We start from the raw sequence: 15,461 nt of genomic DNA, 5'->3' as shown, positions 1-15,461 counted from the left end.
TCGATCACATAAACATATTCAGGGAAGGAGCGCTCGTCTCCCAAGGTTGCTGTGTGACAAAGAACCAACATTGCTGCTTTAAAAAAAAAACCTCATATTTTCTTCCAGCTTTGAAGTTAAAGACTGTGAAATTGCTGAGGTCAAGGCGTCCTGGGCTGATTCCTGCGATGGATGACCTGCCTCTGAGGCCATCCACAGCATCAACTCAGGTGTCTTCTTTCTTCCAGCTTCAAGGCTGCGATCTGAGCGCTATCAGAGGCCCCTCTCTGCCTGCGCCATCCCTCCACCCCATGCTATTTATAACTTGCTCTGTTTGACCCTCTTTCTGCTGAGGAAGCACGGGATTCCTTGGGCCCCTGGACAACCCCGCATGCTCTCCTGGCCTGAGCATCTTTAGCCCAACCACATCAGCACAGTCGTTTTAGCCTGGGAGAGTGACGCCTATCCAAGCTCACGGCTGAGATGGAGGGACGCAGAGATGTGTAATTTTTATGTATGAAACACAAATGTGATTATCCTCAATTGCTTCGAGGGCATCTTAGCTGCAGAGATACACCCATAGCTACGAAGAGGCACAGCGGTGAGAGTCGTTTCTCAGACCCGATGGTAACCCCTTCCCATTAATATATCAACATAGTTACGTTCCTAGGAGACGCAATCCCACAGCAAACTCCCCGATCCTCTGGCTCTCGCCGTCTTTCCACTCCCTCTTCTGCAACCATCCCTGAGCTTGAGGCGTAGGGATATTCTGTCGATGTATCCTCTGGGACTGGGCTGGCAGGTCTGCCTTTTGATTGGCTGTGCTTTTCTCTAATGGTCTCTGTCTGTTGCAAAGAGAAATTCCTTCGACGAGGGGGTGAAGACTGCACTCATCTGTGGGTGAAGAATGAGTATTTGTAAATTGTTAGGGATTACGCTGGTTAGGGTTAGGGATTAAGCCGGCTACAGAGCCTCCTCCGGAAACCATGACTTTACCAGCACTGGGTTATTGGTTAGGTTTCCAGCACCAGGCATAGTCGCCTTCAGGTTGAGCGGATCTTAAGTCCAATTGGAGAACTGTTGGTTACTGCCACGATGTGTGTGTCACTACTACACCCTTAGGGTTATGGTGCCCTGCTGGTCATTGATGTGGTTCACAGCTGCGCGGTGCTGTTGGCTGTCCCCCTCCTTTGAAAGGTTGCCTGGGGCTGGAGAGATGGCTCAGAGGTTAAGAACATTGACTGCTCTTCCAAAGGTCCTGAGTTCAATTCCCAGCAACCACATGGCGGCTGGCTCACAACCATCTGTAACGGGATCTGGCGCCCTCTTCTGGTGTGTCTGAAGACAGCAACAGTGTACTTATGTATAATAAATGAATGAATCTTTAAAAGAGAAAGTTTGCACGAATCTGGTCCTCAGGGAGGGGGCTTCCAAGTCAGCTCTGGCTCAGTGGGTCTCTGGCCCTGCATTTGAAGAAGATTTAACAGGGGCAGGCTGTCCGCTGGTCCCTCCAGAGGGAGGTGGTCCTCTGTCTGCTTCACTTCAGCACAGTGAGAATGATTTCAGACTTCTGGCCTCCAAAACGATAAGAGAATAATAAATCCATGTGATGTTGTTATTTTCCACAGCAGCCTCGTGGCCCTGACATGGCCACTAAGTATTTAGTTTACAGCTGTTTTGAGACTGTCCTGTTACTCATTGAGTGACCACCGCCATTTTCTGTACTTATTATTATCATCCTCATCACTATTATTACAGTGGTTGCGGAGCTCCGTCCTCCCAGCCTGACAGCGATTGCTGTCTTGACACCAGAACAGCTGTGATTCCCTGGTTCACCAAGCCAGCATCTGCCCAGCCAGATGCCCATGACAGCAGGCATAGCAGTGAGAAGGTAGGTCCATGCCAATGGGGGGAAGGGGAGGAGCTAACCAGAGAGAGGCCTTAGCAGGGAAAGGGGAGGAGCTAAGTGGGGGCGGGGAGAAGAGCTTAATTGGGAGAAGGGAAGGGGCTAAGCAGGGGAAGGGGGAGGGGCTAAGCCACGTGGGGCCTTCCACGTGTGCTGCTGAACCAGATGCTGCTCTTCAGTCAGAGAAATTAATACAGGTGACAAGATTTTTCAGGCTGTATTGCACCTTGCTAATGACATCTTTAAGAGGCTGAATCCCAAGACCAGTTAGAATTCACCTGGGTTGGACGACAGTTCGCCTTCCTTCAGCGTGCATGCTACCTCAAGGTCACCCTCATGGTTCCAGTGTTCCTCATGGGATGGTGAACTGGGACCTTACGGCGCTACCTGCCCATTCTGTGAAAAAGGTGTATTTCCTCAGTGATACAATGCTCACTTCTGGCTGCTCGGTGGATTTAGAAAAGGGGACTGGGGAGATGGTTCTGTTGATAAAGCGCCTGCCTGTCACGCACATGAGGATCTGGATTGCTACCGCCCACTAAAATTCAGTCACGGTGGTGCATGTGTGTATTCCTAGGACGGGGGGTGGGGTGAGGTGGGGGAGGGGGGGAGGGCAGGGACAGATGGGTCCCTGGATCTAGTCTTGTCTATCAGCTCTGATTTCATTGAGGGACCCTGTCTCAAAAATTAAGAGATGGAGGGAGATGCCTAATGTTGATTTCTGGCTTCCACATGCAAGTGAAAACACATGTGCACCCAACGCCCCCAAGTGGGTGTACATGTAAGCCCACACACACCAAATGTGTGTGTGTCAGTGTGTGTGTGTGTGTGTGTACATGTAAGCCCACACACACCAAATGTGCGTGTGTCAGTATATGTGTGTGTGTGTGTATGTGTACAGGTAAGCCCACACCAAATATGTGTGTGAGCACACACACACCAAATTGTGTGTGTGTGTGTGTGTGTGTGTGTGTGTAAAGGGGGGGGCACCTGGAGGAGACATGGGTGCCCCTAAGGCTTGAGAATGAGAACACCGTCCACACAGGCAGAAAACCCAGGCTCCCTGCAGAACTCTGGGGACCACTGCAGTGTGGCAATAACCTAACAAGGTTATTAAGCAAATGTTACAGCAGCCTACACCTGTGAGTGCAAACAGCTGCAGGTGTCTGGGATCCCCTGGGAATGCTGGAGTAATTTCATTCCCTAGCTCACTCAAGTTGTCCTCATTTCTATAACTGGATTTTTTTAAAGTTGGGGGGAGGAAGAGGCCTGTTATAGGATAGGGACTGAACCTCTTAAGAGGCTTTTGAGCGGGGGCTGGGGATTTAGCTCAGTGGTAGAGTGCTTACCTAGGAAGCGCAAGGCCCTGGGTTCGGTCCCCAGCTCCGAAAAAAAAAAAAAAAAAAAAAGAGGCTTTTGAGCCAGTTGAGGTCCTTGTAGGATGGGCTAAAGGGATGTGTACCCCATTACCCCAGCGCCCTTGTTTGTGTGCTGGAAGTTGCTAGAAGCTCAGAGGGTTAAAGGTGGTGTGGGGGTGGGGAGGGGCACTATGATAGAAACAATGTAAAAAGACAACTCCAACAGCAACCTAGGGATTGATTCCAACTGTGGCCAGCAGCAGAATTCCTTATACAACAGTGGGAAGAGCTCATCCCCAAATCTGTGGCAGTAAAAACCAGTTAGGAATTTGCACTGGAGGGCTTCTGGTCTTTCTGAGACAGTGCCTAATCGAACTGCAAAAAACCCCCAGCAGACCATAGTTACAGTGATGTGTGGTTTTCCTGCCCTGCCACCAACGTCACACAGTGTCCTTTCAAGTCACTGAGCTTCCCTGAGTAATCAAACCACAGAAGGCACCGGAAGGGGTGCTGTCTGTCCTGTGCCCCATGACGACACAAGCAAGGGACCAGACAGGAGTGGCCGCAGCCGTGCGTGCAGAGTGTGGAGGCCATGTGGCTTGAGGCAGAAGGAAAGAGAACCCTGTGAGCTGAGCTAAGAGCAGCATAGGGAGAGCTGGCTCAGGCCTCAGCCTGTGCCGATCTAGGGTATCAGCTAGGCTGTATTCAGATCCACTCATGGATGGGTTGGCCGCGGTGAGGACAGCAGGTGTGCATAGGAGTGTCCAACCAAGCCCAGTGGGAATGAGAGGCCCACTCTAGCAAGCACAGCCCACTAAGTCCTCTAAGGGACCAAGAAATCGGTGGCCTTCCTAAAATGTGAGCTGTCCGTCCTCGGGTATACTCCAAGGCTAGTCACTGGGTTTGTATAAAGTCCGGCCATGGGTGAATCAAGAAAGCTAGAAAGCATGAGGACTTCTGGCATTGCTATGGAATGTCTGACGCTCTGTATGCAGGACAGACCCATGAGGCCAGCTCCCAGTGATACCCACAGTGGACAGAAGCTATGATGGGGCCAGTGTGGGAATCTCTGTGTCCAGCACAATGTTGGCATAGGACCCATGTCTGTGCGTGGGGTGAGAATATGTGCCCTGTGTGTGCATGGCCTAGCCCTCTAGAAGCATTTTCATTCAAGCTAACAACAGGTAAGTGTTTGACCACCAGAGGCCACGGACACTGTAGCCCAGACTACTGATGGAGACTGTCTTAGTTAGGGTTTTACTGCTGTGAACAGACACCATGACCAAAGCAACTCTTGTAAGGACATTTAGCTGAGGCTAGCTTACAGGTTCAGAGGTTCAGTCCATTATCATCAAGGCAGGCATGGTGCAAGAGGAGCCGAGAGTTCTACATCTTCCTCTGAAGGCCACTAGTAGAAGACTGACTTCCAGGCAGCTAGGGTGAGGTCTTAAAGCCCACATCCACAGTGACATGCCTACTCCAACAGGGCCACACCTCCTCCAACAAGGCCACACCTACTCCAACAAGGCCACACCTCCTAATAGTGCCGCTCCCTGGGCCAAGCATATACAAACCATCACAGTTATTAAGTGAAAATTCCAATACCAGGGATGAGACACTTTCTTATCAGTCATTGGCCAGCAAGGCACCCAAGGCCCACAAAACACAACAGTCTATTGCCAACGATGTTTGCTGGGAACCAGAACTCGATAGTAAGAGTCTGTTGGTGAAGACGCCACACACTAGGTTGGGCCACCAAATGACAAGAATCCCCCGCAGCTCCCAAAACTGATGTTCATCGTTTACGTATCCTCAAGTGGCCACGGGACTCTGAGAAATCGGCCAGGCACTGAGACAGAACCTTCTCCCAGGATAATTGGCTTTCCTGGAAACAGGAGGCACCATGTAAGCTGCTGGGGGACAATGCCAGCCAAAGTCCTGCTTAGTCATGGGGGTCCTGCATGCTACGCTGCAAAGAGACACACGTTACAGCAACTGACACAACAGTGGTGTGGCTGTTATACAGACAACCAACTACTTTCCTACTGGACTTACAGTGCACAAGAAGGAACCCACATTTGTATTGTAAGCCAGAGGGGCGGGTGGAGGGTAGGAACTGAGGCTGAGAAGGTCATAGTCCTCAGTGTGGAAACACGATCACTTTTTGTAAAGTGGCTGTGATGTCGCTGGGTACAGAAGCATATATTTGTAATTTGAGTCAGAAGATTGCCATGATTGGGGACTATCCTGGGCTACACAGAGAGTTCTAGGACAGCCGGGGATACATAGACCCTGTCTTTAAAACGTAAAAAAGCAATGTGATAGGGGTTGGGAATTTAGCTCAGTAGTAGAGCGCTTGCCTAGCAAGCGCAAGGCCCTGGGTTCGGTCCCCAGCTCTGAAAAAAAAAGAAAAAAGAAAGAAAAAAAAGAAAAAATGCAATGTGATAAAATAAATGAATAAATAAATAAATAAATAAATAAATAAATAAATAAATAAAAGGTGTGTTGTGATGTGCCCGCCAAAATGCTTTCTAACATCTGTACTTCTACCCTAAGCTTCTTTCACAGTATTATTGCCAAGACGGACAGCCCATCAAATGTTCAGGATAGGGACCACTGCTTGTGATATGATTCAGCCTTAAATGGGAGGAAATAATCGGACATCTTCTCACTTCCTCTGAACCCCAGGAAACTCCCTGGTGGGAGATGAGTAGGAAAGACTGTAAGCGATACACACAGCATGGGATGTTGTAGAAGAACTATCTTTCAGACCCATCGTGGCCTTCGCCTGGGACTTTGGTGCTGGGGATCTCTGGGTCCACTTTCGTGGACTCCCTAAGCTTATGCTCAGACTTACTTTGCCAGTAAGTTGTGCCATATTGAAGACTTCCTGGGCTTGAGCACGCATGCTCACAAAGCGAGCATGCGCAGAAAGCAAGCACGCCCATAGAGCATCTGCCCTTTGCAGGGCAACAGAGGAGCTGAAACCCTCCTTATGGTTACAAGGTATCTCTTCCTGACAGATGGTCCCACCCACTTCCAGTCTTACTCCCCCACAGCTCCACTGAACCTACCCTGTCACAGTCACCTCCCAGGGCCAGCTTGACTTCAGGAAAACAGGAAAAGGTCAACTATAAAAGGTAGAAACCTGTAGTACCGCTGGTCCAAGAGACACATTCTTCACATTCTTCATGTTCCTCTATGGGGTTGGATGCTTTGGGCAAGGAACTGGCTGCCGCCTGTGGAGCAGAAGCAGGATTCAAACCCATATCAGCCCACACTCAAAGCTACGGCTCAACCACGATGCACACAACCTCTCTGCCCACCTCCCCATGACCAGAGGGACCCGGATTGTAGAGGACACAGCTGCGGTCAGCAGATAAGGACTCACATAAGTCCCCAGAGGCAAAGGATTCCATGGTGGCCCTGTGGTCAGTAAGCAGGTCCCTACCCACAGCCCAGGGCACCTTCCCTTCCTAAGCCCTTCGACAAGACTGCCCATCCTGCAAGGTAAGGGCACTCACGTGTGAGGAAGAAGACAGCTGAGGATGCTCCCTGGAAACCCAGCTCTTAACCTGAGGGAGAAAAACAGTTTCAAACAAAGAAATGGGAGGGAAACAGAGACACCATTGTCCTTGATAGCAGGTCAGAGATTGTAATGTTGCAATGGAAGAGAAATGGGGGAGCAGAAGGGAAAGGGGGTGAGGGCAGGGAAGGAGGAATCACCAGCCCTAGCTAGAAGGCTGTGGAGTGCCGTTCTGTACTGTAAATGGGCGAATCACTCTCTGTGTAATGTACCAAAACACGGACTGCTCTCAAATAGGACTCAGGAAGCAGCTACTGATTACCCTCCCAGGACCAGCACCCCTTCTCCCTTACCCGGTCAGCGCTGAGAGCTCTGTTGAACGATCGATCACATGGCCAACTCTGGAGGACAGATTTAGACTTGTCTAAAACAGGCTGAGGGGACAGCGAGATGGTTTGTTGGTTAGAGGTGATTGCCACCAACTCTGACGACCTGAGTTTGATCCCCAGAACCCACGTGGTAGAAAGAGAGAAGTGAGTCACAAAAGCTGTCCTCTGGCCTGAACACATGCACACGTGAGAGTATACACACACACACACACATACACACACACACACACACACACACACACACTGAAAGAAGTAAAGGGAGATGGTTCTCTCGGTGAATTGTTTCCAAGCAATCATGAGGACCTGAGTTAATTCTGAAGGACCCATTTGAGAACAAAATAAGCAAAACCAAGGGTGTGTGAGCCGGAGAAAGGATTCAGTGGCTAAGGGTGGCTGTCTCTCACTGGAAAAACCAACAACCAAGTAGCTGCTCAGTCCACAAGGCCGCGGTGCCCCAGCAGACAAGATGGCAGCAAAACCCTGCAGCTCCCTGGAGAGCCGCTGGTCTTGTTGACACAAAAACCACAGCTCTTATCTTAAAGGAAATGTTTATTCTGGGCCCATTTTGAGTGACCGTGGCCTGGAAACACAGATTTAGGCTGCCCCAAATTCTAACCTGCAATTGGTTTTAGGAAGTTTTTGTAGTTTTACAGAACAAAAAAGTCATAAACCAAGGCAAGTTTAAATACATTGGTGGGTACATCAGAGAGGCAGGTACAGAGAGACAGGGGAGTGTTTTCTATACACCAAGATGACGTTCTTAGCTTTAGGGTTGGTGGAAGCTAGCTGTCTCTTAATAGATTCCAAACAGGTTACTGCTACTGGTTAGTTAGTAAGGGATGTTAGTTCCAACACAGAGGTGGCAAGGAAAAGCTATCCAGGGGCTAGAACTAGCCCAAGGTAATTAATTAGTCCCTGGATCTGCAACAGTGTGGTTGCAACCAATCAGTCAGTCTCTGCAGACACAACCTTTAGTCCATGATGGAAGCCTGCGCACCCGGGGTTCTGATGTCAGCAAACGAATCCGCAGCAGCAGCAGGATGAGTCAACCCGGAGGCAAGAGAGCAAAAGGGGGGTGACCCTCTTTCTGCCACAACCTTCTAACGACACTGCTACCAGAAACCACAACTGGGCGGGTCCTCCCATGTCACCCAAAGAAATCTGGGCGTGTCCTCCCATGTCAGTCAAAGTCATCAGGGCAGCTCCTCTGGTGGGGCTCCCTACGCAGGTGAGTCCAATTCGTGGCAAGTTGACGGGAAAATGGCCATAGTAACATTTGACCTCTGGCCTCCACGTGAGTAAACGCACAGAGGAAAAGAGAGAGACACCTAGAAAACTATCTAACCCCATCATGCTGCCCTGTGTAGGGCTCAGATCTGAACCAGGGAGGAAGGCGCGCGCATGCGCAGAGAAAGGGCTGCCTGGCTCTCATCTGCGCTTCCTGGTGTGGAGCCCTGGCTTGAGTCTTGGAGCAGCAGCAGCTTGTTACCGTGAAGATCGCCTTCGCCTACACGATAGAATCAGCAAGACAAAAAAAGATAGGAAATATCCATTACACGATTACCTTCTAGAACAATCTTTTACCAGGCATCTTAGTGAACAAATAAAGGCCATGATAGCTTAAGCTCCTCTTTGTTGGGGGTCGTTTAGTTTTTTGTTTTGTTTTGGGTTTTTTTTTTTTTTTTTTTTTGTCTGCCACATAGTAAACTCTTGGTAATAAGTAACAAACCATTTCGAGCTTGCAGACAGCAATGATTCCCTTGCGAGTCTTAACTCTGTGGGTGAAAGCGATATACACCCAGAAGTCTGGTAGAGCTAAACTTGAGTTTTAATCTTTACCCCACACCACCACCACCACCAGCAGCAGCAACCCCCTCGGATTGGTGACACAGGGTGACTTCCTTTCTGGCAGGGCTGGACAGCAACAGTGAGCCGGTTCAACCAAGCAGTCACCTTAGTGGCCAGCTGAGTGAGAGAGGAAGATGTTAGATTTTTGTCAACTTAACCCAAACTAGAATTGTCCAGGAAGAGGAACATCGTTGGAGAGAACGCCTCCATCAGATGGGCCAGTAGGCAAGTCTGTGAGATGTTTTCTTGACTGATAAGCATTGGAGGGGGAGCCAATCCACTGTGGGTGGTGACACTCCTAGGCAGGTGGTGACACCCCTAGGCAGGTGGTCCTAACTGTCAGAAAGCAGGCTAAGTAAGCCGGTCAGCAGTGTTTATCTACTACCTGTGATCCAGAGGTATGAGCCGAATAAACCCCTTTACCCAAACTTGCTTCTGATTTGGTGATTTGCCCCAAATTGCCTTGATTTGGCAACAGATACCAAAGTAGATGGGTAGCGGTGGCACATACCAATGTTAATCCCAGCATTCTAGAGACAGAGGCAGATGGCTCTCCGAGTTCCGGGCTAGCCTGGTCTACATAATGAGTTCCAGGACAACCAGGGCTGCATGGAGACACTATGCACGAGAAGGGGAAGGGTATGACTGGGTTGCAGGACCTACCTGTTAATCTGCATTCTCCCAGCTTCCTGCTAAGTGACAGGCTGCTGGCTCTCTGCCCACACCACAACCTGGATCAGGGTGGCTGGTGCAGATCTTGTCTGCTCAGTATCAGCCTCCCCTCAGAAGCTAGGAATCCCCTGGTCTCTCTTCCAAGGCTCCAGAACAAAGGCTGATGGGTTTGGTGTAGGCCAGGGACCATCTGTGACTTGAGCCACCCTGGGCAGGTTTGGAGGGTTGCACCTAAGCACAGTGAGCAGGAGCAGACAAGGAGACCTCAAAGGGAAGGTGGAATGCCCAGCCAAAAATGTCCACTGAACTCTGGGATCCAGTAGTGTTTTCCAGGGTGCGGTTGGAATGTAGGGTCCACGTTATACACATCTGTTTCCTACCTCGCGTGGGATAAAGAGTCAGCCAGACCCGGCTGTGGCCCTTTGCAGCTGTAAGGAGGCACCTGCCTGACCCTCTGTCTCCTCGTCTCTAAACGATTAGTGGCATCCTTCCTGCTCCGTTCAACAGCAGGAAGGAGTCTGGGGCAAAGCTGCCACCAGCATGACAGGCACGTGTCCCCTTGATCTCCTCTGCTTTCTGTTGCCTGTAGGGGAGGTGGAAATCAATTCGTTCCCCATGGCTTCTGTACCGTGAACACTGTCACCCGGAGACTCAGGTCCACTCAGAACCTATGACCCTGACCTTGTTTGAAAACAGGGTCTTTGGAGACGTGACCCTTCTGGGGGGGAAGTCACAAATGGTCTGGAGAGGGGACTCACTTCAGTGACAGGTGTCTGTATAAGGAAAGATTTAGAGTCATCAGCACATGGGAAGGTGGCATGTGAAGGCAGGCAGCGGGCTGAGCAGTTAAGAACACGGATACAAAGATAAGGGGGGTATGTTCTATGGCGGTGTGGTGAGGTGTGGGGGAAGAGAGTGCCTTGGTGGACCCATGCTGAGGCATCCCTTCCCCCTGAGGGACCGGCCACTTGATGGTGTAGTATAGAATAGAATTTATTCAGGGTATAGGGAGGGGAGTTAAGAGGATAGTAGAGGCAGAGGCAGAGAGACACACAGAGACACACAGATAGAGAATGTAGAGGAGTAGAGGCCAGCCATGAGCACACGGAGAGAGAGGGGAAAGGGAATTGGGAGACAGCGGGGACGGGAAGGCAAGAGCAAGAGAGGAATAAGAGAGCAAGAGTGAGAAGGGGACAAGCAGCCCCTTTTTATAATGTCAGGCATACCTGGCTGTTGGCAGGTAACTGTGGGGTAGAGCTTAGACAGAATGCTAACAGATGGGATCCTTAGGAGGCAGGACAGGTCCTATAGACACTTTCATTCTGGACCATCAGGCCTCCAGAGCTACATGGGTAGCTGGCTAGCCACTCATTTATATTGTGCCCCTGCTTTGGGTCAAAGGTTCAGTACTGGCTGTATCTTCACTTGAGGATGAATTGGGGAACTGGCCTCTCTTTCTAGTTCCTGTCTCCTCCCCTTGCACCTGAGTTTTGATGGATGGTTCCCTCCAAGAAGCCACCCATGCACACCGCCCAATAAAAGGAGAGAGGAAATCTCATAAGATTCCAAATGGCCTTCCCCTGAATGCGAATGGCCTTCATATATTAAGCCACCAGCAAGTGCGGCAGCTCAGGGTTCTCCCCCTCAGCGCCTCCCTCGTATTCTCCAGACAAGTTCCCATGCTAATGAATTCTAGATTCTCATTTAATAAATGTTGCGTGGGAAGCCTCATCATTCTCGGCTTCATCCATCTCCCGCTGGCACACAGACGCCCCTGTGGAAACACCTAGGATCGATAGAGCATGGGGCTCACGTCCACGGTCCTCCGATCTGCCACCTACAAGAATTCAAGTAATTGAAAAGACCTTATAAATCAATACAGCCAAATTGAAAACTCCCAGAGAACAGCACATCATTCAGTGGGGTGCGTTTGTCAGGATTTCTCTCTGCCTTCCTGGGAGGGGGAAATGCAGAAGAAGGGCAGGCAGGCAGGAAGACAGCTACTGTCCTGGCCCGGGGAAGGGGTGCTTAGCACCGGAGTTCATCTAGCTTTGATTGTTTGTCTGGCCTGGTTCATTTTCTTTGTGTCCTGGCATCTAGTCAAACACTAGATTTTACCACTCCAGACAAAGGTTTGAGTTTCTTCTAAGGAGATAGGACTTCAGAGTTGCCTTGGTGCTAATTACACCCTGGGGAGGGCCCCTCTCCAAGATGAACAGAATGCTTGGAGCTCGCCATTCACCAAGCAGAAAGGAAATGGTATGGAGGACCAGGAGAAAGAGAGGGTATGCTCGCCCAAGGAAAAGGAAGGTGTTTGAAAGCCGGAAAAAAGAAAGAAAGAAAGGAAGGAAGGAAGGAAGGAAGGAAGAAAGAGGAAAATCTAGTTAAAACAATAAAAGGAAGTCTTATTGTCAATCAGATTAGCCAATATTAATTGCCCACCCTTGACAAGGCAGAGAGAGGTGGAGACCCTTCAGCAAATAGGCAAGAGCTACAAGCCTGCAGGTCCACCCTGCCTCCTCTCCCACAGAAACCGGTACAGACAAAAGGAAAAGCTGGAAGCCTGTGTTGGTCCACAGGGGGATAGATAATATCCTGTTAGGTTATTAAAGAGCTCTTTCAAAAAAGAAACCAGGTCTCCTTGTGCCCAAGACTTACTTATAAGTAACTAAGAAGAACTTGCAACAGTCTGTGTGAGTGCCTGCCCATAGCAAGTGTTCAAATGGGGAAGAAAACCCAGTAAGCACCAAGCTGTTGGGAAGTAGACCGGGAGGACAGTCTGGACTGATACTTTGTATTCTAGGCAAAGAAGAAAAAAAATCTAAAACAGAATAGAAATAAACAAGGAATGAGGTCTATGGGTAGCAAACACAATCGCCTGCCTCAGCTGTTCTTTAATTTTATTTCTTTCCAGTGCATACTGTGGCCCCCACGTGGAGGTCAGAGGACAGCTTCCAAGAGTCACTTCCACCATGGGCTACAGAGATCAAACTTGGGCCACGCAGCCTATAAGCAGTGCTTACTGATGGAGCCCTCCTTCTGGCCTTGGCAACGTGGGTCCTCACCTTAACTGTTTAGAAGGCTTTCAGGCATCTTGCTTACTTACCTCTGACCCCTTAGCATGAGGTCCTTATGGGCTGGTCATGGGGTGTGTGGCCACCAGAATTCACCGTAAATGAACAGATCTAGACAATCTCCTGGACTTAGTCATAGACTTTGAGCTCACCCATTCTTCGTGTTTCTGTAAACCATTATTTCTGGTTTGTTTCCCTTGACACACTGGAGTCCCCTGGCAATGAGTATTGTGATCCTTCAGCCTTCCTTGGTTACAAATGAAACTGAATTAACAGAAGGTAGAACTCATTACAGGGTTCAACAAAACATCTGCTGTTCCGGCTGCCTCTATTAAAAGCAGAACTTGGCTGGGTTTCAGGACCGGCTAGATCCAGGAACTTGCACTTTCTCACAAAGCACTTCACCTGCTTGTGTTGTCTTCACACTGGAGTCTGTCACATGTCAAGGCAGTTTTAGCACAGCAAAGTAGGGGGAAGAGGTCAGCTACCAATGTACATAGCTCCTTCCTACGGGTACAAAATCACTCAATGACACACTCACTGAGGAAGCTCTGGAGTGAGATGATATTTTATCCAACCTATGTGAACTCAACAGGGGTGCCCCCCAATAAAATTTAAAAAACAGAGGTGTGGCTGAAACCCACCCCCCCCCACGGCTTCACATCATCTCCTCCTTTTTCCTTCTCCTTCCTTCTTCCTTTCTTCTTCCCTCCCTCCACCCTCCTTCCTCCCTCCTCCCTCCTTTCCTTCTTCCTTCCTCCTCACTCATCCTTCTTCCCCTCTGTCTTTGAAAACTAACTTCCATGGGCTAGCAAGACGGCTCAGCGGTTAATCACGACAAGAGTTCAGATCCCAGTACTCCTATAGAGTGTTTCACAAGTTGTTCTCAAGAAATCAAACAGCCTCTTCTGGCCTCTGAGGGCACCTGTGCACACACACACACGAGTGCGTGCAAAAATTATTAAAAACAAACAAATAAACCAAAACCCAGGTTGCTTTAGGCATCTTAAACTTGGTAGCTGGAACATATACGCCTGCCATCAGCTCCCACATCCACTTACCCTGATTCTCTCAATACCAAGTCTCCGAAGGCAGGCCTGTGTCAGTCACCTCCTGCTGCATAACAAAGAGCCCCGAGCTGAGTGGACTGGGATTCCACATAGCTCCCATAGTCTTCTCCCATAGCTTCCACATAGTCTGGTGTTCTTGTAGCTGGATCGTACTGGCTCTGCTATTCCAGAAGCTGTAGGAAGGCTTGGTTAGGGCTGAAGAAGCCATCCCAGGATAGTTCCTGCAAATGTAAGGCAGATGGGGTTGGGGATTTGGCTCAGTGGCAGAGCGCTTGCCTAGGAAGCGCAAGGCCCTGGGTTCGGTCCCCAGCTCCGAAAAAAAGAACCAAAAAAAAAAAAAAATGTAAGGCAGATGAGCACTGGGGTTCACAGGAGACTGGCAATCCCCACACACAGCTGCTGATGTGCCCGGAAGTGAGGGATGCAGGTGTTGAGCATTCGCCAGGAGCCACGCTCTCTGACCAGCCATGGAGGTGGCTTACCTCGTGGTGGTCACTGAGCCCCACCGAATGCAAGCAGCGAAATCACACGGCATCACGTGGGGGAAAAGAACACTGGAGAGCATGTGGTCCTGTTTCAGAGCCATCACCGGGTGAATGGTCTTTCTTAGAATAAATTTTCATCCTCGAAGCACGATCTGTGACCAGCAGTGAGGGCTTCCAGTTATTCTCTCTGTAATCCTATAGGTATGGATGAGAAAGAAGTTTCCAGAAAGAGAAGCCTCACAAGGAGGGATGGGGGAGGGAGGGACGGAGAGGAGAGGAGAGGAGAGGAGAGGAAAGGAGAGGGAGAGAGAGGGAGAGAGAGAGAGAGAGAGAGAGAGAGAGAGAGAGAGAGACAGAGAGAGACAGAGAGAGACAGAGAGAGACAGAGAGAGACAGAGACAGAGAGAGAGAGACTCTTTTCCTCCAGCAGATCCTGGCAAAGGATTCTCATTGGCTCAATTGGCTTCAGACCACTCTATGGAGAGTGTCAATCACTGTGGCCAGGGGGCGGGACTTATTGCTAGAATGTGGGAATGGAGGTGGAGTTACCCCGGTGACATGTGACATTCTCCACTGAGTGTTTTTGGACTTTGGATATGGAAGGGGACCCCATAACCCTTGGAGCTGAAGTTACAAGTATTTGTGAGCCACTTTTTTTGTGCCCGTTTCTCGAAACCCCAAAAGACCACCAAGAAGCAGATCCCAATGCAATCACACTAGGGTCTTTTTTAAGCTTGAGTTTGGTCCCCGCTGCCATCACTGACGCTGCAGGATGGGAGGGTGAAGCCCTGAGCTCAGTTTCTTTTTTTTTTTTTTTTTTTTTTTCGGAGCTGGGGACCGAACCCAGGGCCTTGCGCTTGCTAGGCAAGCGCTCTATCACTGAGCTAAATCCCCAACCCCCTGAGCTCAGTTTCAAGCAAGCGTTTATAGAGGCAAGGGGGTTTCCACACATCTGATTGGGTGAGGGTGAGGGAGCTGTGGAATATTTTCCCCTTTAAAATGATTGGCTGGTGTCGGGAGCAGAACCATAAACTTAACTTCTGCTTTCTTCCTGATGGGCGGTTGTTAGGGAGTGAACTGGAAACTGGTGCTAGGTTGCAGGCTTGTTGGTTAACTCGAGTTCAACCTCAGGTTCAGGCTTCTCTAAGATAGCG

At 49.8% G+C, this 15,461-nt stretch overlaps 1 protein-coding gene across 3 annotated transcripts; it reads right to left on the bottom strand.

Annotated features, from left to right (window-relative positions):
• Nucleotides 1-464: 464 nt before the first annotated feature.
• Nucleotides 465-15,207, bottom strand: LOC120095863 (uncharacterized). Of its 3 annotated transcripts, XM_087579767.1 has the most exons (6): nucleotides 12,785-12,923; nucleotides 8,504-8,665; nucleotides 7,123-7,203; nucleotides 6,768-6,818; nucleotides 6,392-6,482; nucleotides 465-873 (listed from the first exon to the last, which is right to left on the bottom strand). In XM_087579767.1, the coding sequence occupies exons 2-6, from the start codon at nucleotides 8,588-8,590 to the stop codon at nucleotides 638-640; spliced, it is 546 nt and encodes a 181-aa protein (XP_087435893.1). In that variant the 5' UTR covers nucleotides 8,591-8,665; nucleotides 12,785-12,923; the 3' UTR covers nucleotides 465-637. The 3 variants fall into 3 exon arrangements, 1 of the variants encoding a protein (XP_087435893.1); XR_015634969.1 differs by lacking the exons at nucleotides 465-873; nucleotides 6,392-6,482; nucleotides 6,768-6,818; nucleotides 7,123-7,203 and adding exons at nucleotides 13,814-14,043; nucleotides 14,305-15,207 and having other exon boundaries at nucleotides 7,690-8,665; nucleotides 12,785-13,259; XR_015634970.1 differs by lacking the exons at nucleotides 465-873; nucleotides 6,392-6,482; nucleotides 6,768-6,818; nucleotides 7,123-7,203; nucleotides 8,504-8,665 and adding exons at nucleotides 11,244-11,515; nucleotides 13,814-14,043; nucleotides 14,305-14,711 and having other exon boundaries at nucleotides 12,785-13,259.
• Between the last annotated feature and the right edge of the window lie 254 nt (nucleotides 15,208-15,461).

Source organism: Rattus norvegicus, chromosome 12 (assembly GCF_021556685.1).
Source record: "Rattus norvegicus strain SHRSP/BbbUtx chromosome 12, alternate assembly SHRSP_T2T, whole genome shotgun sequence".
NCBI classification, from domain to species: domain Eukaryota; kingdom Metazoa; phylum Chordata; class Mammalia; order Rodentia; family Muridae; genus Rattus; species Rattus norvegicus.
Note: the sequence above shows the minus strand (reverse complement) of the source record. Positions and strands in the feature narration are given on the sequence as shown.